A 22,642-nucleotide genomic window follows, 5' to 3' on the forward strand; every position below is an offset into this window, starting at 1 on the left:
TATATATATATATATATATATATATGTATGTATGTATAAATGCATACCTTTTATTAGTAATCTAGCAGTTAAGGTAGGTTTTGGATGGACACAACTACTAAATAAATTTTTTCCGAATCCTTACAAAGCACAGTCCAGCAATCTCATCTACATCAAGTCCCTCCACACCTCGGTGTACTTCCTTCCTCCCTTCATCCCGTCGAACATCTGTATCCTTTTTCTACCATTTCCTCATTTGCCTAACATTCTCCCCTCTATTACAGTATTCAACATCCCACTGCTAATATGCATACATATACATATATGTAAATATATATACATATACCCATAATATACATATAAATACATATACATATAATTATATATACATATAAATATAAATATATATATATATATATATATATATATATATATATATATATATATACATACATACATATACACAAAAAAGGTTTGTCCCCAAAGTAATTGAACTGAGTCGATAAAAAAAGATCTCACACACCGAAGCACGATAGTACGAGTCTGAAATGGAAGAGTGTCGATCAAATATGAAGTCCATCAGATGAGTAACCGCTCAGACCGTCATGCTGATGAGCCACCAGCCATCGGGCAATATTGATCAACTCTTTGATTCATGATATGAAAAATTTCTAATTTTCGTTCATCTTGAATAACACCTAGGGGCTGCATTAAAATATTACTTACCCTACTTGGGCAAATAAAAATATATGTTCTTTATCCTACTTACTGCGGTTATTACATAATTATCAACGTTCACGTCGTAACTTCATGCCGTGAGACCAGCATTGCGATTGCAACACGCTGTGTGTCGAGGGGATTGTCCCACTGTTGTCCCCTTGGATTTTTTTTCATTAAGAGTCAGCCGATGGCGATGCTTTCCGTACACACTTCTTCCCATCATTTGAATTTCATGGGATTTCTTTGCCGCAGCACCTGAGTGGAGCAATTGACTTCATCGGCGGTACACCTCCCACACATACACATGCGAAGAGACCATGGCCATGTGAGGATATTGTGGAGCATTTACTCGTCTGCATCCCTCACGATCGTCGTGGCCAATCGGAGAAATCTATTTGTTATTATTTTGGAAATCCGTCAATGCATCCTTTTGCCCTTTTATAGAAGCAGGTGGGCAGTTTACCCGTATTACTACAAGGGGGGACGATTGGAGGGAGGGAAACCCGAAGCCTACCCGAGATCAGTAAATTCCATCGGTGATTCCCGTCTTTTAACGTTCCATCCCCCACGCGATACGTCTTTGGGCCAACTGCCCCACGAGCTCCCGAGTTGTCGCCGATAAATGTTGTCGACCACCCCTGTTTTCTCCACCTGCTCATCTTCACCTTAAACATATCAATGATCCCCATGGGGGTCCCTCTCATTTACAAGTAGGCATAGCACACCCTTGCAAACCGCTTGAGCATCAGATGATCACGGAATCAGACCATAAAAGTTCTTTTTTATCCATTAAAAAGATTTTAAAATATAGCTTTGGTTAAATTACACGCGATCTTGATTTCAACTTGAAGAATCATTAGCGTTAAATCTGCAAGGATTGCCGAGGACACGGACGTTGAAGACACTTTGACTGACGATGATACTTCAGCATTGGTAATGCGATTGTGTTAAGATATTGTGGGGTGCTGTGAAAGCTTTTAATTGAAAAAAATACCATTTCCAAATACCAAGCAGCATTTCCTTACGCGTAGTTCTTTCTAATTCCTCCGCCAGGTACGCATTTACCCAATAAATAACAAACGAGTACACCAGGGGAAATTTCCTTTAAGGCAGCATTACGAACATGTAGTATATCTGGTGATCCGAGGCTATTTTTCGCCATCAAACCCAAGGGCGCGAAAATACCTGCCGTTATCGCCGAAAGTGACGAAATTCTTCGCCCCCCCCCCCCCCGTTTTCAATATTTTTAAGCGCTGACCACCCCCCGGAGGGAGTGCGGTGGTGATTTGTTGAAGGAATGGGCATTCGAGGGAGAGGGCAAGTCCGGAGGTCAGACCGCGCCCGCCCCTTCTCGCGTGACGGGCGCCTCGGTCGCTCCCCCCTCCCTTCGCCAAAGCCCCCCTCCTCCTCCACCTTATAAATACCTCGAATATCTGGTTCGCCATCGACATTCTCTCCGTGCCTCCCGAAGAGGGAGGAGTAGCTTGCGCGGGCTCGTAGCTATGTGCACGTGGGCGCACGCTCTGGCCGCCGTGCACTCCCCACGGACACCTCGAGTCGCCGCCGCGAGGCCCGCACCGCCGTCGGGGGGCGCGAGGGAAGCGTGAGAGGTCGCCGGGGTCCTCGGGCCTCAACCCCAGGTCGGCGCCGCTCCGCCCCGCCGTCTCTCTACGGTGATCGCCGTCTCCCCAGCTGACTCATCGGCTCATTTGTGCGCGGGAAGTGTGTGCACCGCGTCGAGAGTGGTGCTCCGGACGTTGCCGTTTATTGAGTGAAAGGCCCCCCTTCCCGATGGTCCGGGCGACGGACCTCAAAGGTTCGCGCGGACCCCTGTTGGGGTCCGACGAGGACCTCAGCCGTTTAAGACGGCACTGGGTGGACGCGGCGGCTGCCGCCGTCAACACGACGTCGTCTGCGTCCGGGCAGTATCACTGTCCGGCCGCGGCGGGATGGTCGGGGCCGGCGGAGAAGGCCCTGATGGGAAGGGCCGGCGATTGGAGCGAGTGGAAGTGCCGGGAGGAGAAGGCGCTCGCCCGCGGGGAGAAACAGCAGTGGAACAGGTCGGGGACTTGGCCGTAAGTGTCTTTGTGTGCGGCACTCCGATTAGTTGAGCGTGATTATGCTCGGGCGACCGCCTTGTGTGCAGGCCTGGTTCTTCAGAGTTTATGAAGGAAAGCGTATTTAAGATAGGTTGAAAATACGAGAGTAATGAATAGCCATTTGAACTGTGAATGAGCTATTGGAATGAGAGCTCTTTTCCGTAGGTCTCTCTCGTCGTCTACCTAAAATTTAAAATAAGGGGCAAATTTTACGAAGGCAAAAGATAGAGAAACTTTTTTCCTTAGAAAAATATTTAATAACAAATATAACGATCATGGGACCATTTTTCTAATGAATGCAAAGATAAATTGACGTGAAATTCCATTATTTCATGATTAGTCGCACTATCTCACAAATTTATGCTATCCCTTTCCCACTCATCTTTCATTGTCGGTGATTGTTGCATCCCCTGTCATTCTATGTCAAATGTTATGCGGAGTGTGTATGTAGAGAGCAAACTTAGGGTGCTAACGCTCTAAACTTTACCGGCTAATTTAAAATACGAAGATTTGTATAACTAATATTTTAACTCGGTAGTTCATTTTCCTCTTAACATTTTAACGTACCCTGTTTATTTTGCATGAAAACAACGCGTTGCTTCGCACGCTATAAGGTAACTCGTCAGACAGAATTGGATTCTCGTAGGAATAATTTTGCTTCGTATCAATTCGAGGTGAAAGGGGAGTCAAGGAAAAGTCTTCAACTTCAGAAAGGCTCTTCACCATTTTTTTATTATGAAGAGGAATATAAATTTTTCTTCCGCTTCTTTAATGATTGACGGATGGGTAAATTATAAGGCGTGGGTTTTGTGGGAGCAAAAGCACTCCTGTTAAATTTACCCTGTGAATTTCATAAAAAAGGAAACCCTGGTTCTATTATTTGATACTAATTTTACGGAATTTACATTTTGAATCGATCCGCGTTAAAATTGTTAAATTCAACTAGTTTTACTTTAAGAGTGAACCTCCTCGGTTCTGGTATTCGGGGATGGATTCAGTAGCTCTGCTACGATCGGTATGGCACCGGATGCAGATCTAATCGCCAATTGCCCATTTCCATCATTAACCGTCGACGGAAATCATTGTTTTCGTTACCTTCGGTGAAAAAGTAAATCTTAAAATATACTGTTTATCCCCTCCTACTTTCATTCCTACCTCTAGTTCTTCCCATGCCTCTTTAATCATTTACTTCGTATGCACGTTGAACAGCACCGTTGAAAATGGACAACCCTGCCTTACACCTCTTCCTAACACTGCCCATCCGGACTCTCCGGGCCTCACTCCCACCTGAGCAATCTGAGACATGTACAGGTCGCAGATTAGCATCCTGTCCCTCCAATCTATTCCTATTTTCTGCAATATACTCATTAGTTTTTTCCTATTCAATCAAACGCCTTTTCCAAATCTACGAAACAAGCAAATACGTCCTGATATTAATCTCTATTCCTCACGATTTGTGATCCCATTGCTGCAATGGATGCCATTACAGCAATGCCTCCCTCTTATGGGGGGAGAAAAACAAACTTTGCACTTCCACATAAACACTTTTTGTGGAACTGCAAAGTTTGTTTTTCTACCCTCATCATGAAGGAATTTCACTGAGTTTAGCCTGAAACAGTTATGACTCTCCACCTCCGGAACCCAAACTGGTCATCTCCAAAGTATTTATATGTCCTGCTTTCCAACCTGTTGTTGATAATCCTGAAAAATACCTTAGCTACGTGCGAAATTGGTTCTTTTTCTGTAGTTGTCACGTGAAGTAGCCCTTATCCTTTTTGGAATAGGAGCTAACACAGATCTCACAGAGCCTTCCGGCCAGAGTCCTTCTCATAGATGCAACGCATTAGTCCACTTTTCCTCACACATTTCCCTAAACCTTTTAGAAGTTCCGCGGGAATGTGATCTACCCCGATGGCTTTATTTGAATTCGCGTTCCCCGTAATGGTTTTTTAACTCGATTGAACAGAAAGAAGTCACAGGGAGCCAAATCAGGTGAATTCGGTGGCTGTTGGATGGTATTTGTTGCATTTTTCGTCAAAAAATTACGAATAATGATAGCACTGTGCGACGGTGCGTTATCATTGGTGCAAAATCCACGAGTTTTCTGCCCACATTTCTGGTCTCTTTCGGCGAATGGCTTCACGCAAACGTCTCATAACGCCCAAATAATACTCTTTGTTTACTGTCTGGCCTTCTGGCAAAAATTCATGATGCACTACACCGTTGTAATCCATGAAAACCGTCAGCATTGCCTTCTTTTTTGACTGAAAACGACGTGGTTTTTTTGGTCTCGGCTCATTTGGTGAACGCCATTCACTTGCCTGATGTCTGGATTGCGTGTCGTACTCATAAACCCACGTCTCGTCTCCAGTAATGATCCTTTTGATGAATGTGGGATCGGATTCAGCCTCGCAAATCATGTCTTTTGCGACGTCAACACGGTCTCTTTTTTGCATGAAATTGAGGTCTTTTGGCACCAACTTTGCTGCTACACGACGGAAACCCAAATCATTAACCACAATGTCTTGGGCGGATCCATAGGCAATGTTCAAGTCCTCCGCTATTTCTCTGATGGTTAATTTGCGGTTATTGACCAACATTTCTTTTACTTTATCAATTTTTTCACCGACTTTCGATGTCGATGGTCTGCCACTGCGTTCATCATCTTCGATTGACTCACGACCACTTCTGAACCGCTCGTGCCACTGGTAAACGACCGTTTTTTTTAGAGAATCGTTGCCGAAACACTTTTCCAACATTTCCAACGTCCGTGCGCCACTAAATCCGTTTTTTACGCAAAATTTAATACAAGTTCGTTGTTGCAAATTTAAATCCATTTCTGCAATTGTAAAAAATCGCCAACACACACAGAGATAGATGTACTCTTGGCTACGTAACTTTTGCAAATGTCAAGTTATGACACTAAGATTTAAAGGGAATATCAACAACAGATGTACCAATTTAACAAAAAAAACAGAACTCAAATCGAAACGATGGGAGCGCCACACGGTGGTTATTCCGGGAACATTTTGATCAAGGTAGTATATGTATATATATATATATATATATATATGTATATACCCATATATATATATATATATATGTATATATATGTGTGTGTGTGTGTATATATATATGTATATACCTATATATATATATATATATATATATATATATACAAGGAAGAGAGAGTTGAGACAGGGACGTTGAGTGTAGATGCTAAGATAGGACTGGTTAAAACTTTGATATGGAGCGTACGGATCGGAAACGTGGTCACTGCAGCAGAATGATAGAAGTGGATTGGGTTTGGGAAAATTGGGAAGAGACTTTTGAAATATGGGCGCGAAGCATCGATTAGGTGAAATGGACCGAAAGGAAATCAAATGAGGAAGTACTAGGTATGGAGGGTGAGGAGAGCGGTTTGTTGGGAGGAAGCCTAGGGAGGCGGGAAGGATGGATGAAATGCGAATTTTTCGGCAGTGGGATGTTGAAGATTGTAATAGAGAGGAGAATGTTAGGCAAACGAGGAAAGGGCAGGAACAGAATAGGGATGTTGGACGGGATAAAGGAAGGAAGTACACCGAGGTGAAGAGGGACCTGATGTAGAGTAGATTGCTGGATTGAGTTTTGTTAGAGGTCACAAAATATTTATTTGGTAGTTGTGTCCATCCAAAACTTAACTTAACCAGTATATTGCTTAATAATATCAAATATTGATAAATGTATGTATATATGCATGTGTATATATATATATATATGTATATATATGTATATATATATATGTATATATACATGTATATATGAATATATATATGTATATATATGTATGTATATATATGTAGATATATATGTATATATATATATATATATATATATATATATATATATATATATATATATATATATATCTTCGAAATTGAACGCTCTTCGTCGACTCACAATTATATAAAAACACAGATGTAGATTTTTAAACCAAAGAAACACAAAGAAAGGACACTCAAATATGTTGTTTTGACGTTTCGACGGCACGGCCGTCATCAGAATGGCGTTCTCTGGGAAGAGAGGAGAGGATATGTTTCTCCTTCCACCCGCTCGGCCGGTCTTCCTCTCCCTCGCGAGGAGGCGTTTCCTCTCCCTCAGGAGGGCCTGGCGCGTGTTCCTTGCTCCCAATCGCCCAACCTTTTGCCCATCGCCCCCTAGCTCGGGAGGCGCCAGCGACGGACTGCCAATCGGGACGGGGCTTTCCTCGTGGATCCGCCGGCCGATTTGAAAGCGCACGTGGCCTCATGGGAAATCGCTTCGTGGGCTTGACGAAGGCCTCCTGTCCGATGGTGTGGTGCATTAGTGTGGGATGTCGTCCCCGCAATATCCTCTGCGGGGAGTGAAGTGTGCCCCCGAGCTTTGGCATTTGTCTCGAAAGTGTGCATTTTTATTGACTTCCTCAGAGTGGTGTTGAACCAAAAGGCAAATATAATATTGGCACGATTAGTCTAAATAATTTTATATTATATTCAATATTTGAAATATGAATCATCCGCACCGATTAAACCTTCTCACGGGGTGTTAAAGCACTTCGCATTTATCTTGGCACGGCAGCTATTTGTCGTCATTTTCTTTAAATCTTCGGTGGAATTGGTACAGCTAGAACTCTGAAAGGTGTTCCACTCTGGGCAAAAGTAGGGATGAAGTCGCATGCCAAGAATGCCGTTCGAAGGTGTTTGAACAGTCTACGTGCTACAACATACAAACAAGTCAGGTTTATCCACGAAGCCAATCTTCACCGTAAGGTCATACCGTCAAAATTCTTTACTTGGCGTTTACGTACACCGCGAAATAGGTTAGATTCCGATATGCGTTCTTTCATCTCATCGCTGACCCATCATTACTCTAGCGAGCGAATTGTTTTACATGGCCCTTATTTAATTGAAGGTCATTTTTAAATACTACAGCAGCAGCCTCCCTCTGTAGTTTCTAGCAGACATGTGGAAAGCCCCCCCTGGCTATTCAGTGAAATTAGGCTATCGTCATTAATTGAGGCTCACTTTTGGACTCTTTTCTCATATATTTTGTATTGGTATTTCGGAATATGAATCATTTTTGTTTAGATTTGATATATAATTTTGATTTATGTGTGAATAAGATGCACGATAATTACTTTCCATCGCACTCATTAAGACATAAGTTTTATGAATAATGTACATAACATAATTTTTCATTTGATTATGTAACTGTTTAATATTTTCTGCTCGGTGAACAGAAAACACCGCCGAGTCGTTCATTAATCAGAATGGTGCAATCAGTTAAATTCATAAACATTATCCAATACCTTCAGGCTCAAACTAAAATATCAGTGGATGTCTACTACCTTGATCAAAAATTTCCCGGAATTTATTCAGAAAATTAAAAATACAAGTTTATTCATCTAAATCTATATTGTCCCCTTCAAAGTAATCCCCATCGACTGCAACACACTTATGCCAGCGCTTGATCCAATCCTCGAAACATTTTTTATATTCGGTTTTCGGTATGTCCATCAGTGCTTCCTGCGATTTTTCCATTACTTCCTCTCGGCTGCTAAAACGCGTTCCCCGTAATGGTTTTTTAACTCGATTGAACAGAAAGAAGTCACAGGGAGCCAAATCAGGTGAATTCGGTGGCTGTTGGATGGTATTTGTTGCATTTTTCGTCAAAAAATTACGAATAATGATAGCACTGTGCGACGGTGCGTTATCATGGTGCAAAATCCACGAGTTTTCTGCCCACATTTCTGGTCTCTTTCGGCGAATGGCTTCACGCAAACGTCTCATAACGCCCAAATAATACTCTTTGTTTACTGTCTGGCCTTCTGGCAAAAATTCATGATGCACTACACCGTTGTAATCCATGAAAACCGTCAGCATTGCCTTCTTTTTTGACTGAAAACGACGTGGTTTTTTTGGTCTCGGCTCATTTGGTGAACGCCATTCACTTGCCTGATGTCTGGATTGCGTGTCGTACTCTTAAACCCACGTCTCGTCTCCAGTAATGATCCTTTTGATGAATGTGGGATCGGATTCAGCCTCGCAAATCATGTCTTTTGCGACGTCAACACGGTCTCTTTTTTGCATGAAATTGAGGTCTTTTGGCACCAACTTTGCTGCTACACGACGGAAACCCAAATCATTAACCACAATGTCTTGGGCGGATCCATAGGCAATGTTCAAGTCCTCCGCTATTTCTCTGATGGTTAATTTGCGGTTATTGACCAACATTTCTTTTACTTTATCAATTTTTTCACCGACTTTCGATGTCGATGGTCTGCCACTGCGTTCATCATCTTCGATTGACTCACGACTACTTCTGAACCGCTCGTGCCACTGGTAAACGACCGTTTTTTTTAGAGAATCGTTGCCGAAACACTTTTCCAACATTTCCAACGTCCGTGCGCCACTAAATCCGTTTTTTACGCAAAATTTAATACAAGTTCGTTGTTGCAAATTTAAATCCATTTCTGAAATTGTAAAAAATCGCCAACACACACAGAGATAGATGTACTCTTGGCTACGTAACTTTTGCAAATGTCAAGTTATGACACTAAGATTTAAAGGGAATATCAACAACAGATGTACCAATTTAACAAAAAAAAACAGAACTCAAATCGGAACGATGGGAGCGCCACACGGTGGTTATTCCGGGAACTTTTTGATCAAGGTAGTATTTCTTGTTAAGGTATTCATTTTTAGTTTCTTTTCCTTTCAATGTTAATCTGGTTTTAAATTTATGTTATGACGAAACGCAGTTCCTCATTCAGACTGTAATTCGTGGCTCATAGCTCCGCGTTCTGAGTAAGTGAAATATCAAGCGACCCATGACCGTTGTTGGTTATGGATATCTTCAAAATGTTGCTTCATTTTGATCGCAAGATTTAATTTACCTTTTCCCATGCTAATTAATGTGCAATTGAAAATATTTTGAATGAATCGATGTGAAATATTGCCATTACATGAGCTTTCTCGGTGATGGTGAAGGCTCCGAAATGAAATTACGAGGCCAGACATTTGTTATCGTCGGTATTTAATTTCCCGGAACATAGCTTTGCCGTGGAGAGAGCTTTGTATAATGCGCCACCAGAAAAAGGTATCCCGAAATTTGAATTTCATAGCAAAGATATTAATTATCATTAAGGGAAACTTTTGCGGAGCACATGTTATGTATTCGGAAATAATTCCTCGGCCCGAGGAATGCTGAATCTATCGAATTCGGTGAATTTGTTAAGCGTTCGTTCATGTGAAAGTCTTCATGAAGAGCCAGCTCTATTGGGACTGTATTTGAGTTCCGTTCTGAGCAACTTTTCTTTTTTTTCCTCGACGTTATCTCGACGAGTAAAAGCCGACTGCCTCGTGTATAATTTAGTCGTATATTTGACGTTCATGTCCCTCCACAGATCCTCCCCTCATTGTGCCCCCTCGCTTGGATTTTCCCGCCAGCTATTTCCGCCCCGTGTTTGTGCGCTCAGCTGTTGTGGAGAAAATAGTTCTCATCGCATGCCGTTCCCATTCACACTGAACTTTCTCTGAGAAATTCAGGAGTGATGTCGGATGAGTCCGATACGTGTGAAGGCCTACGGGAATTCCGACTGCCAGTTTTCATACGCTCACGGAGCATTGTCCACCTTGGAAAGCCATTTTGAGGCCTTTCTTCAAGCTTTCTTCGAGAACGTTGGTGATAAAAGAGCCGAGCTGATTCCGACATCACCCTTCACTTTGCCCCCGGAGCGGAATGGAGATTTGAACTTAGCGGCTACGGCCGTAAATGTGTGGCGCAGCGGCGGAAGCAATATGTATGCGTACATGGAAATACAATTCTCACTTTCACCGTTCCGCGTACGCCGAATCAAGTTTGGCGACTTGTCTTGCCGTAGACATCCTGCGGTCTGGTGTACCCTCCTTTGACGGATTTCAGTCAACTTTGTGGAGTCCCATCCTAAATGTTGGCCTGCAATGATTCATCCAATTCCGCAGATTACTCCTTCCATTCGACTCGTGTCGCATGCCGTGAACCGAGACTCCAAATCCAGTTTTATTCGAAGCATTACTTCCCTCATGGTTTGCGTATGGTTCATTTTGGGTGACATCGAATCGTGTAAGGAGGTTGTGGGCGTTGAATGTCATTTAGGTAACGTTGCGTAAGTCTGACTGACTGACTGACCACTTGTACTTGAGGTTTTACGCTTAATATTTACGCTATTTGATCAGACCACGCTGGAAGCACCCAGAGAACTCTCAAATCGCAAGAAATGGACTTGACGCCGGGTACAGTCTTGTCTCCCATTAAAGAGTCCAGGGTATACACGCATGGAAATGTCATGTTTCTTTCATACAAATAAGCTACATAGTTATAATTTCTTATCTTTTTCTTCGTTTATTCGTATACTTGTATGCCGCTCGCAAATTGGCAAGAGGTCGTTCAAAAGCAACCTTATTTTTGTAACGTTTAGGCCATATTTTCGTGCTTGTTAACATGGGGACTACATTTTCGTTCACGTTTTGTGGTCGTGTGCATTTCGGTGGGTGAAGCCTGCTTTGCAAGCTTCAATAATACGGTTGCTGGGAAATATAAAGGCCTCTTTTTCTCTCAGTTCAACTAATGCAGATTCACTATTAATGTTATACATCAACAAAGGCATCTGATACTTACCATGGTTATCTAACGGTGAACGGATATCGACGTAATTACGTTAAAGGTATATTGAAATTGCAATATATTTAAGCGTATGCTATTGATCCATGCAATTGTAAACAATCTTTCTCTCCTATATGGGTGATGAAGTAAATTTTCCTCCATAAAAATATTCTGGGCAGTCATGAAGTATCTTCGCACACGCCATACGATTCCAGCCATGGCACGTTGAAGAACGAATGAAAATGAAATGAACGGAACCAATGGACACGCTGACCAAATGGTATTTTTAATTTAAATTTTTCAAAGGCGAATTGATTCCATTCTCTATTCACGTAACACTTTTCTGTTCGAAGTGGACATCTTTCCACCCTCCCCGCTAACCTTGTGCTCAGTCGCTGTAACGCCATCCTATCTTTTGTTACTTCCATTTCTTCCAATTAAAAATCTACTTTATTATGCGATTCAGTAAAATAACCAATGTTATTGGTGATGATGGGCTGGTGTTAATTGTTTCAAGAAAAACCACATTAGAAGCATACGCATCCCCTCTCTCATGAATAGTATCAATAAGTACTTACCACAAGATTTTTAAAACTGATGTGTTGATGTATATTGTGATATGTAGCAAAAAAACAATTTAGCATGAAATTGACCTTTCAGGAAGCCAAAAATGACGTAAATATTTTTTCTTTGGCACCGATTATAACGGATTTTTGTCCACCTCCATTCGCATAACGATTGACTGCTGCAAACATTTTTATATAAATATTTTTATCCAACTTGATCGATAGTATGACCTCTCAAAATTACTGACGATGAAACAAAAATCAAATTAATTACACTGAAAATATACTTCCATAATGACATTTTCTTGACGATATTTTATTCTTATTAACGAATTCCAATTTCTGAGAATGGCAAGGCCACGACTGAATATCCATGTGTACTGTGGACATAACGCGGAGTTATCAGCTGAAGAAAAGAAAATTTTCGCAACCCAATGCTCATTCACCTCGCATTATTTGAGTTAGTCAGCAATACATTTGGAATTCAAATCATATTCCAGAAATGTCGATGGAATGTGACTGTTGAATACCAGCCAGTCGGGGAAGTGAACCGTTATCCCACGGAAGTCGTGCGAGAACTTAAAAGAAATAATACTACAAATGGACACCGACCGGTGATGGCAATCAATCATACTCCATGCCTCTCTGATGTCCTTCCTCGTTCGAGCCGTCACCTAACTCATCGCTACGGCTCCACTCCTCCTAATTGCCTCCAGGTCTTTCGCCCCGCGATGTTTTAAACTCAATCCTCACGAAAGAACTCCCCACTGTTTCCATAAAACTTAGGTGAGATTTTTCGGGAGATGGCTTAAACCTTTAAGCAAAGGCGCCGATATGGATCGGGTTCGAATGCCAATTTCTATGTGAATGAGTATATATATACTACCTTGATCAAAACGTTCCCGGAATAACCACCGTGTGGCGCTCCCATCGTTCCGATTTGAGTTCTGTTTTTTTTGTTAAATTGGTACATCTGTTGTTGATATTCCCTTTAAATCTTAGTGTCATAACTTGACATTTGCAAAAGTTACGTAGCCAAGAGTACATCTATCTCTGTGTGTGTTGGCGATTTTTTACAATTGCAGAAATGGATTTAAATTTGCAACAACGAACTTGTATTAAATTTTGCGTAAAAAACGGATTTAGTGGCGCACGGACGTTGGAAATGTTGGAAAAGTGTTTCGGCAACGATTCTCTAAAAAAAACGGTCGTTTACCAGTGGCACGAGCGGTTCAGAAGTGGTCGTGAGTCAATCGAAGATGATGAACGCAGTGGCAGACCATCGACATCGAAAGTCGGTGAAAAAATTGATAAAGTAAAAGAAATGTTGGTCAATAACCGCAAATTAACCATCAGAGAAATAGCGGAGGACTTGAACATTGCCTATGGATCCGCCCAAGACATTGTGGTTAATGATTTGGGTTTCCGTCGTGTAGCAGCAAAGTACCTCAATTTCATGCAAAAAAGAGACCGTGTTGACGTCGCAAAAGACATGATTTGCGAGGCTGAATCCGATCCCACATTCATCAAAAGGATCATTACTGGAGACGAGACGTGGGTTTATGAGTACGACACGCAATCCAGACATCAGGCAAGTGAATGGCGTTCACCAAATGAGCCGAGACCAAAAAAACCACGTCGTTTTCAGTCAAAAAAGAAGGCAATGCTGACGGTTTTCATGGATTACAACGGTGTAGTGCATCATGAATTTTTGCCAGAAGGCCAGACAGTAAACAAAGAGTATTATTTGGGCGTTATGAGACGTTTGCGTGAAGCAATTCGCCGAAAGAGACCAGAAAGGTGGGCAGAAAACTCGTGGATTTTGCACCATGATAACGCACCGTCGCACAGTGCTATCATTATTCGTAATTTTTTGACGAAAAATGCAACAAATACCATCCAACAGCCACCGAATTCACCTGATTTGGCTCCCTGTGACTTCTTTCTGTTCAATCGAGTTAAAAAACCATTACGGGGAACGCGTTTTAGCAGCCGAGAGGAAGTAATGGAAAAATCGCAGGAAGCACTGATGGACATACCGAAAACCGAATATAAAAAATGTTTCGAGGATTGGATCAAGCGCTGGCATAAGTGTGTTGCAGTCGATGGGGATTACTTTGAAGGGGACAATATAGATTTAGATGAATAAACTTGTATTTTTAATTTTCTGAATAAATTCCGGGAAATTTTTGATCAAGGTAGTATATATATATAAAATATAGTATATATATAATATATATGTTATATATAATATATATACATACGTACAGGTATGTGTACAGGTACCTGTATGTATGTGTGTGTGTCGGTCGCGATAGTCCAGGGGTAGGCCGTAAGAGCACTGTAGCTAACTCGAGCCTACGCACTTCTTCGCTTTTTAGTAGTCTCGTCTTCATCACCACCGTAATGGGTGCCTAGGAATGGTAGACGAGTAGCGTATGCTATTGAGAGTAATTCAAAGGAGGCAAGAAAATTGGATGCCCGGCAATTCGATGGGAGATGACAGGTTGTATACCGTGATAGAGGTGGGAGAACGTTAGAAAAACGAGGAAGGGGAGGAAGTGAATAGGCTGGATGGAATAAAGGGACGCAGAAAGTATGTGGGATTGAAGAAGGGTTTAATGTAGAGTAGGGTGTTTGTTGCGTTGCTTTGTGTACGGTGGAGTCAAAAAACACAGCGGTGTTTAGTCTGTGGCCATCCAAGATTTACCTTAACTGGTCAACTACAGTGAACTATCAGAATTTTCAAATTGATCCGTAATATACTTATATGTGCTAGAGTGAGTTTTCTTGGAGCTCCCACTGATTTTCTGCTTTCCTTTCCCTTTAAATATATCCAAAACTGCTGTTGGCACGTGCACAAAATATTCGCAAAACCTCTCGCAGCTCTTGCTGAATTTTAACTTGCGTGGAAAATATTTTCCTTTGGTGTCACATGCTATACTGAAAATCTTTTCAACTTTTTGCCAAAAAATCAATCCGCTTCAACTTAAATTACGACAGCTTCCTATATTTTTCCATGTAAGGTCACTAGAAGATCTCCTGTGCGTCTTTTGCATCAATTGCCAGAAATTTGCCTACATTGCGCCGGTGGATAGTGTGCAATAGACGTGATAGAACCAATGGTGCCTCAAGGGTAATGCCTCGACTGCTAACCGAGAGGTCTTGGGTTTTAATCTCGACTATGTGCATTTCCCCTAACATCGGACTTTGGGTGATTATGATTGCGCTTATCGTAATTTGTGTGTGCATTCCAACTTAGGAAGTCAAAAACTTGGCTGTTTTCGGATTAGTGGTCAATGAGAAATAATAATAATCATTTGTAACTCAGCTTAGCACGGGTCTTCATACCCCACGGGAATGTTGGCTCCCTCTCGTGTTTCAGAACCGGCGCGTGAGTGTCGAAGGCTCGGATCAGACACCCCCCTGCCCCCTCGTCTTCCTCATGGCCCATATTAATTACCCGAAGCGGGCGCACATTCCCACACAGCCGCGAGTTTCTCTCTCCAGCGAGTGGGGCTCTTCGAGGGAGCCGCGTCCGCGCGCCATTCGACAGAGGCTCGCACGTCGACGTCTCTGGCATCCCTTCCGGGTGAAAGTGGGAGCTCCGTGGCGTCCCAGTGCTCTCGATGAACAGGGCCGGGTGTCCCTGCCGCAAAGGTTTGGAAGTTGATCACGGCCGCGGAGGAAGTGAAGTGTTAGCCGCGTGAACGCGGAGGCCTTGATCGCGTCGTCAGAGGTCACCGATGATCGACCGGATGAAGCCGGGGTGTGCGCGCGTCAATCCAATGGTGTCAAGGAAACTGCCCCAGAGAAAAGGGGCTGGAAGTCGTCCCCGTTCTTGGCGCACTCACAATAAAGTCCCTGTATCCTTTTAAAACCTGGTGCTGGAGTCGGGATCAGATGGGTAGATAAAGTGAGGAAGTCCGCTGAAGGGTAGAAGATGACACGGCAGTATTAGCGGAAATAATAAAAAGAGGGCCAGATGGATCGAGGAACACCTTGAAAACCAATACAAGTACACCTGTACTTGTGATCGCATTATTGATGGCAAGGTTTCACGAAGGAAGAGATTGGGTTCACGAAGGAAGAGATATATTTTTCCGAATATAAAAGCTATGAGAGCGTCAAAGAGTTGGTACTAGAAGGGCTGAATGGAGAACAATTAGCCGATTTTCGGATTATAATTCCGAAGAACTTTTGTGTGTCATTCGTAGATGATGGAATGCGATCTGATTGTGTATCGAGCAGCGGTCAATTGTGAGTATGAACTAGGAATTATATTGTATTTATAACCACGTATTTGCGGATGTGCGATGTACTTTCTACATAGGTCTAAGGTTTACTCAATTTTTCGGATAAACACCGGAAAGTTGACACTTGTTTCTTCTCAAAGTACTCTCCCTGTGCGATCCACATTTTTCACAACCTCGACGCTATGATTCCATGACCGCGGAGAATGCATCTGTAGGGGTCTCTTTTGCCCACTGGAAAAACTGACTGGTTCGTCGTAGAAGCTTCTTTGGTTTGTTGTCGCACGAAGTTCAGCCTTCTTTGAATTGTCCCTCACCCGAGAGCGCATTTTTCCAATCTATAAATTCATCACCCCATACCTCGCTAAAATGACGATGAATGTGAGTGGTAATGAAACGGCGTAAGTTTAAAGAACGGATGATCACGGTTCTTGTGCATTACACGATACCATTTTGGGTATTGAATGCGCTTCTAACTCGAAGTTGCAGTTGTACGAATCTTATGAAATGTACGGAGCAGCCATCTATGTCTTGCATTAATAAATGCTGCCCGCGTATGTTAATCTCAACCCCATCTTTACCCCCAGTCCTGAGAAAAAGATTGGTTGACTTCTAATTTGAACGCACTTTGTGGTCACAGCTCGTCATCGGACACGTAATATAGTATTTAGCTAAGTTTTATTTATAAGGAATTATTGATGAACTCGTGAGAACTTCATGTACACACAAAGTTAATATTGAGTGATGTAAATCATTTTAGAAAACATTTATTCCATGAAATTAAGGATGTATCGTGATAAGCATACCCACGGACGTTTTCATGTTGTATTTTTTATCTGGTCATGTATGCTGCTTGTCAGTAAACAAATAATATTCTGTTGCCGTAACAATGTTTCCTGTTAAAAATTGAGCAAATTTTCCCTTAATATTGTTTCCAAATATTGTTAAAATGCCGTACATTTCGGTGAGAAGTTTTAAATCTTACAAGTTTTTCCTTTTGAGATGCACTTTTTTTTGACATTGACAAGTTTCATAAAATAAATCAAAGCAACTTTATTTGCTTTTGGCCATTAACTACGAACTCTGTACTTTTTTCTCCATAATATTTCGTATTGCGCAATAATTGATGCAAGTTAACGTTATTGGAGTACCCACATGGATTTCCAGCATTTTTTTCTGTGCCAGACCCATTTTGATGCTGGATACGTTCATTCACTAGTAAAACAAGGCAGAATTAGTTATAACTAGGATGATGCACACAATTATACACATGACATTCATAATTCTAATGAAATACGTAAAAATGGACGATGGAAAAAATTTGAGTCTTTCCCTGATCAGATTAATTTTTATAAGAAATTCGCATTGAATTCTATAGGCGGAGAAAAATAAGAGAAAGGGATCAAATGAAAATAAAAGGAGACGAAAATGTGATCAAAATCTGAAATAGCGTGGGCTTCGTGACCCTTCTCGAAGCTAGGTCGTAGCCGAAACGGCTAGCATCTTGAGTGAGTCATGTCGTCTAGTGGTTTTTCCACCGCCTATTTGCATTGATATCGCATTTTATTCGCTCGTTAATTAAGAATTTTGGAGGTTCAACGAACAGAAAGCGAAGTTTAAATGGATGGCCATGCCATTTCGATCTCATTGCCCAAATTCTTTTCCCGTAAGGTGACTCCATTTCGAATTCATCCAATCAAGAGATTGCCAGTCATTGATGCCCTTCCTTCACTCAGCACTGTCAAATAAAAGATCTACGCTTTGGGTTCGATAGGGAAATTTACTCTCTTCTGGTAATTTCTTCCGTATTTCCCTACCCTCGCTCTCGCCTCTATTGCATTCGCTCACTGTTTCCTGCCTGCACTTCTCTTTCTAAGGTTACTAATAAGCGTCGTCTTCCCTCTCATCCCAATCGCCAAAGGCTTCCTTAGCGGATTTCTTGTTCTTTGAGGCCATTCTCTCAACATGACCAAGCCAGCGTAGACTCCCTAGGAATTATCGCTCGAAGCAATCGACTGGGGAAGAAATTTCGCTTCCGTTACCTTAGCTTTTGTAATTAATGATGGCAGTTCACATATTTTGCATTCTTTCCCTGAAGATAGATAATATTGCGGGATTAATTTTTTTAATAAAAATGTCAATCCATTATACATGAAAGTTGTGGCATATTTCACAGCCCATCCATAACGAATTTTTTTAAAGAAATGATTAAAGTTTACTGTTTTGAAATGTACTCATTATGTGCGAAATTCGGATATGGGATTCTGATTTGATGCCGACGTGAAATTGTCGATGCCGACATAGGCAATGAGGCACACATCGCCAAATTGGGGATATCTTTCGCTATCATGTAATTGGGAAGGAGTTTTAGGACAATTTTTCGCCGCATATATTTTCCCGGGTGAAAACTACGTAAGTGACATGTGGGGTAGTTCATGGACACCGCACGATTTGGCCGTTGTCCGTCATTGACCAGGATTTGACTGTGGAAGAGGAGAGGTGCGCTTGGGTCGTCCTGCCGCCGCCGGCATCTCAGGAAAAGGCTTTGCAGTGCACCGCGTTCCGTCCGCGCAGGGGTCTCGCCGCCCAGCCGGAGCGACGAGGCCCCTCTCTACCAGTAGCGGCAGCCGCTTATTTGAAGTGGTGACGGCACTGTCTAGGCATCGCACCGGTGCCTGATGAGAGCACTTTCATTCACTTCACTCAAGGACGGTTGGAATCGGTCGCTGCAATTCTCATTCATTTACGTCGTTTCGGGGATACCATTATCTTCCCAATGGCATCAGGAAGACTTTATTTATACTTGCAGAGGCATGGGCACATACTTAAGTGAATAACTATTGGATGTGATGGGCTAAGGTCGATGCGACTCGCACGTCATTCCCGCGAAGTATCTTTGCGGCCGCTTATGAAATGAGTAATGTGCATAAAGTTGAGGGATTGGGAAATTTCCCCGCGTAGTGGAATCTGAAAATAAATCTATGTGATTACGTGAGCTATGGGTGTGCGTCAATCACTTTGCCTCGACGAGTGCGGATAAGTTTCCAGTGTTGAAAGTGGCGAGGCGGAGGAAAAATAGAAAACTTGCGGAAAAATAATGAAACTGCGAAAATGCTTGCTGGGAAAGCAATGCGCTCAATTGTCATTATAAATAAGGAGAGGAGGAATGCTGGGGGAAGAAACTCGCCTTCGCCGTAGCCTACTCTTCGCGAATTGTACTCGAGGCCCCACAAGTAAATGTCTAATCAACCCAGAAGTAGACCGTGATACCGCCGGCAACACTTGCTACGGATGGTAATTGCAATGGAGTAATGGGAATGGGAAACCTAGTCACCGCGCCTCTCCCTTCCCCGCTGAATTGATTCAATTGGACGGCCCTCTTTCATGCTGCGTAAAAGATCTAATTTGTGAAATAAATAATACTCGTCGCGTGTAATCTCGTCGTGACGGATTCAAGTTAATATACATTTACGAATATTTATACATATGAAATTAGCACCAGTGAGCAAAGACAAAAACACAAAAAAAGAAAAGAAACTCACTGGGTTTCGAATTTTCGGTGGTCCACGCCAACTTACTCACAGAGAAGGTCAGATCTCAGTCCTCTCCTTCTCTTTCCGGAGGAAGGTGGCGTGGACCACCGAAAATTCGAAACCCAGTGAGTTTCTTTTCTTTTTTTGTGTTTTTCTGTGTTTTGTCTTTGTCCATTAGTGCTAAATTTATATATATTATTATTCACGTCCGTGAGACTTACACAAAAGTTTTTGTTTGTGTGTGTATACACACACACACACACACACACACATATATATATATATATATATATATATATATATATATATAATTAAAGAAAACGTTATCTCATAAAATCAGCGTTTTAATCGGAAATCGAAGGTGAACTTAAACGGCAGTGAAACCATCGCCGATCACGCAATTAAAAAAAGAAAGAATATTACTTTTCCTAAATTACTTGAAATCTATTGATTAACATGATACGAATATGCTCATTTGGAGGTATAATTTTATGAATTGTGATTCTCATTCGTATTTCTCTTCCATCTAAAATAGTATTTAAATGGAGTAAATGGGTCTCGATCGATCGAGAATTAGGGGCTGCGTTAGCTGCGCCTGACATTGACGCCCGTGGCCGATTGATGGTCAGGATGTTGCAATGCCGCAGTATCACTTCGAGTGGGATCTATATGCTAATCCCGTTGCTAAATGTTCAGGAACTCTTTTTTACTGCTACTTGGGATATTTTTAAAACCATCAAACTATTTTTTTTCATTTCTTTTCAATATTGGTTTCTATCTAATTGGCACACATTTGCAAATGACATGAATGAATAACTTACGCCGTCGATTTCGCCTAAACTCAATGTTACTACATCTCAAATCTGCGAAACGGAAATACATTGCACTCTTTTTATTTTGCAATAGCATGTCAAGTAGTGATATTATGGTAGACGTGACCGTATTCCAGTGTGTATCTCGTTGTCGGATTCGCTCGCAAATATTTACTCCAGTGAAAGTATGGAGATCTTGAAAGAGGAATATGTTATGGATAATAAAGGCTGAATTCTCTTTCTCTCCATCATTTTAAATCCTACCCACCCATAGTGAGAAATTTGGCGGAGACATATGATTACAACCCTAAAAGAACGAAAGGGATAATTTTGCGATTATTTGTGCGTATGAAAGAAAGAGAAGAAATACTCCTTCTTTCCTACCCTACTTATAGAGGATGTTAGTCTTATAATGGTGCCGTTTTATGTTCCCGTTTGCTGAAACACAAACTTGAGCTCACGGATTATCCGGAGGATGGAGGTATCTCGCTCGTAAGATGCCCCTTTCCACCCATTCATGCACCGAGAGGCCGATTGAGATAAATCTTGGTCTTCATCCTCGCGCTTTAGTTGATTGAAAGTCGTCAAATCATTTTCTTCTCGAGTATTCATCACCCGAGCGCCACAATTCGAGGTGTGGGGACTCTCTCCCATTCGAGTGTGAGCCCTCACGCCCTGTGCGCGGAAGTAGAAAGCCTCACCTTTGTTCCTCCCTCTGACTTCCCCTTCATCACCATATCATCATCATAAGTTGTCAATCCCAAGATTAATTTGGGCCACCCCTCCCTCCGAGCTATCCTCTTGGCCCGCCAACGTTTTCATTCCTTGATGGTTCCTTTCGCTGTTGGCTTCTGTCAAATGCGTCTCGTAAATCATTCTTCAGCTTTCTCCTTAGTTTCTTCTCTCTGCGGTTCCTTCAATTACGCTCTCCGGTAAACTATAGCGCATTAATATTTATCCAATTAGTTCCCTTTCTCTTCTCCTTGCCAAAGCTCTCGATGGGCATCTCTCTTCCTCCACTCGTCGAAGTACCTCTTCCTACATCGCTCTTTGTCCATTCTCTTTTATATTTATCTAACTCAATGACTTCCTCCGTAAGAGGTGCAATAGATAATGTATTAGACGCGAGACTGATTGATACCTCTCGCCATGTATTAGTAGCAGTAGTTATATTGGTAGAGGTGACCGACGGCAGAGGCAATTTGCACCAGAAGGGATAGGGGGTAGGGTGTTTCTGGGAATGGAGGAATGGTGAAGAGAAACCCGGCGTCGGCATTGGCCTACTCTGAACGAAAGGCGCCAAGGGGACCGCAGTCTAACGTCCCATCCGACGGACGTCCTACTCAATCAAAGTGCTCTCCACAAAGCACCTTAAGTAGGGATCGGGATACCACTTGAAAATCCGGGCACCATCGGGATTTGAACCCGGACCCTCTGGGTGGGAAGCCAGTGCGTTAGCTACTGTACCATCCCGATCCCCGCCATTTCTCAACTCCCTTGTTCTGTCCAAAGAATGTAAATACATTTTGAAATGTGATTTTTATATGTTTGATTATTATTACTCTATTCTGTTTGTAGCATTTGAACTAAGGGATAATTCAGACGGAATGATTTGATCGTATGGAACGCGGGAGGTTTAATAAAAATTTTCGGCGTGTTGACGGCTGTGAAGCATCTCGACATTTCATGAATGAACTGCAATGCAATTACTATTGGAATTTTTACAGGATATCTTAAAATCAATACCGTATGATATCTGTGGATCCTCGAATTTTGGTATGATATTTTACTTAAGCTCCCCTCAGAGGACTGTTTCCAGAATTTCTGAAGCGATCGTAGAAAATTTACGAAGACATAGGGTCGCCCACAAAGGAGAAAAAAAGAAGAATCTTTTATGTTTTTAATTTAAACTTTTTAATGTCTAAAATAATGATTAACCTAGCATTAACTATGACTTTTGACGCCAATTTGGATATTCAAAGGCTTAGAATTAAAGGTTCATATCCGAAAAGTTCTGGC

The 22,642-nt window shown here is 42.0% G+C and overlaps 1 protein-coding gene across 5 annotated transcripts in view; it reads left to right on the top strand.

The window, feature by feature from the left end:
* The window catches only part of LOC139685644 (NAD kinase-like), a 243,241-nt gene that overhangs the window by 127,183 nt on the left and 93,416 nt on the right, over nt 1–22,642 (top strand). For 3 of the 5 annotated variants that reach the window (XM_071582595.1, XM_071582596.1, XM_071582599.1), the window contains exon 1: nt 2,168–2,774. The exons of 1 other annotated variant lie outside the window; for it this stretch is intronic. In XM_071582595.1, the coding sequence (XP_071438696.1) occupies nt 2,491–2,774 (284 nt within the window). In that variant the 5' untranslated portion in view covers nt 2,168–2,490. Of the gene's footprint in view, nt 1–2,167; nt 2,775–22,642 lie in introns of those variants that run through there. One more of the 5 variants, XM_071582597.1, reaches the window with a different exon arrangement.

The sequence above is a fragment of the Hetaerina americana genome, unplaced genomic scaffold (genome assembly GCF_022747635.1).
Source record: "Hetaerina americana unplaced genomic scaffold, ioHetAmer1.1.p SCAF_12, whole genome shotgun sequence".
NCBI classification, from domain to species: Eukaryota; Metazoa; Arthropoda; class Insecta; order Odonata; family Calopterygidae; genus Hetaerina; species Hetaerina americana.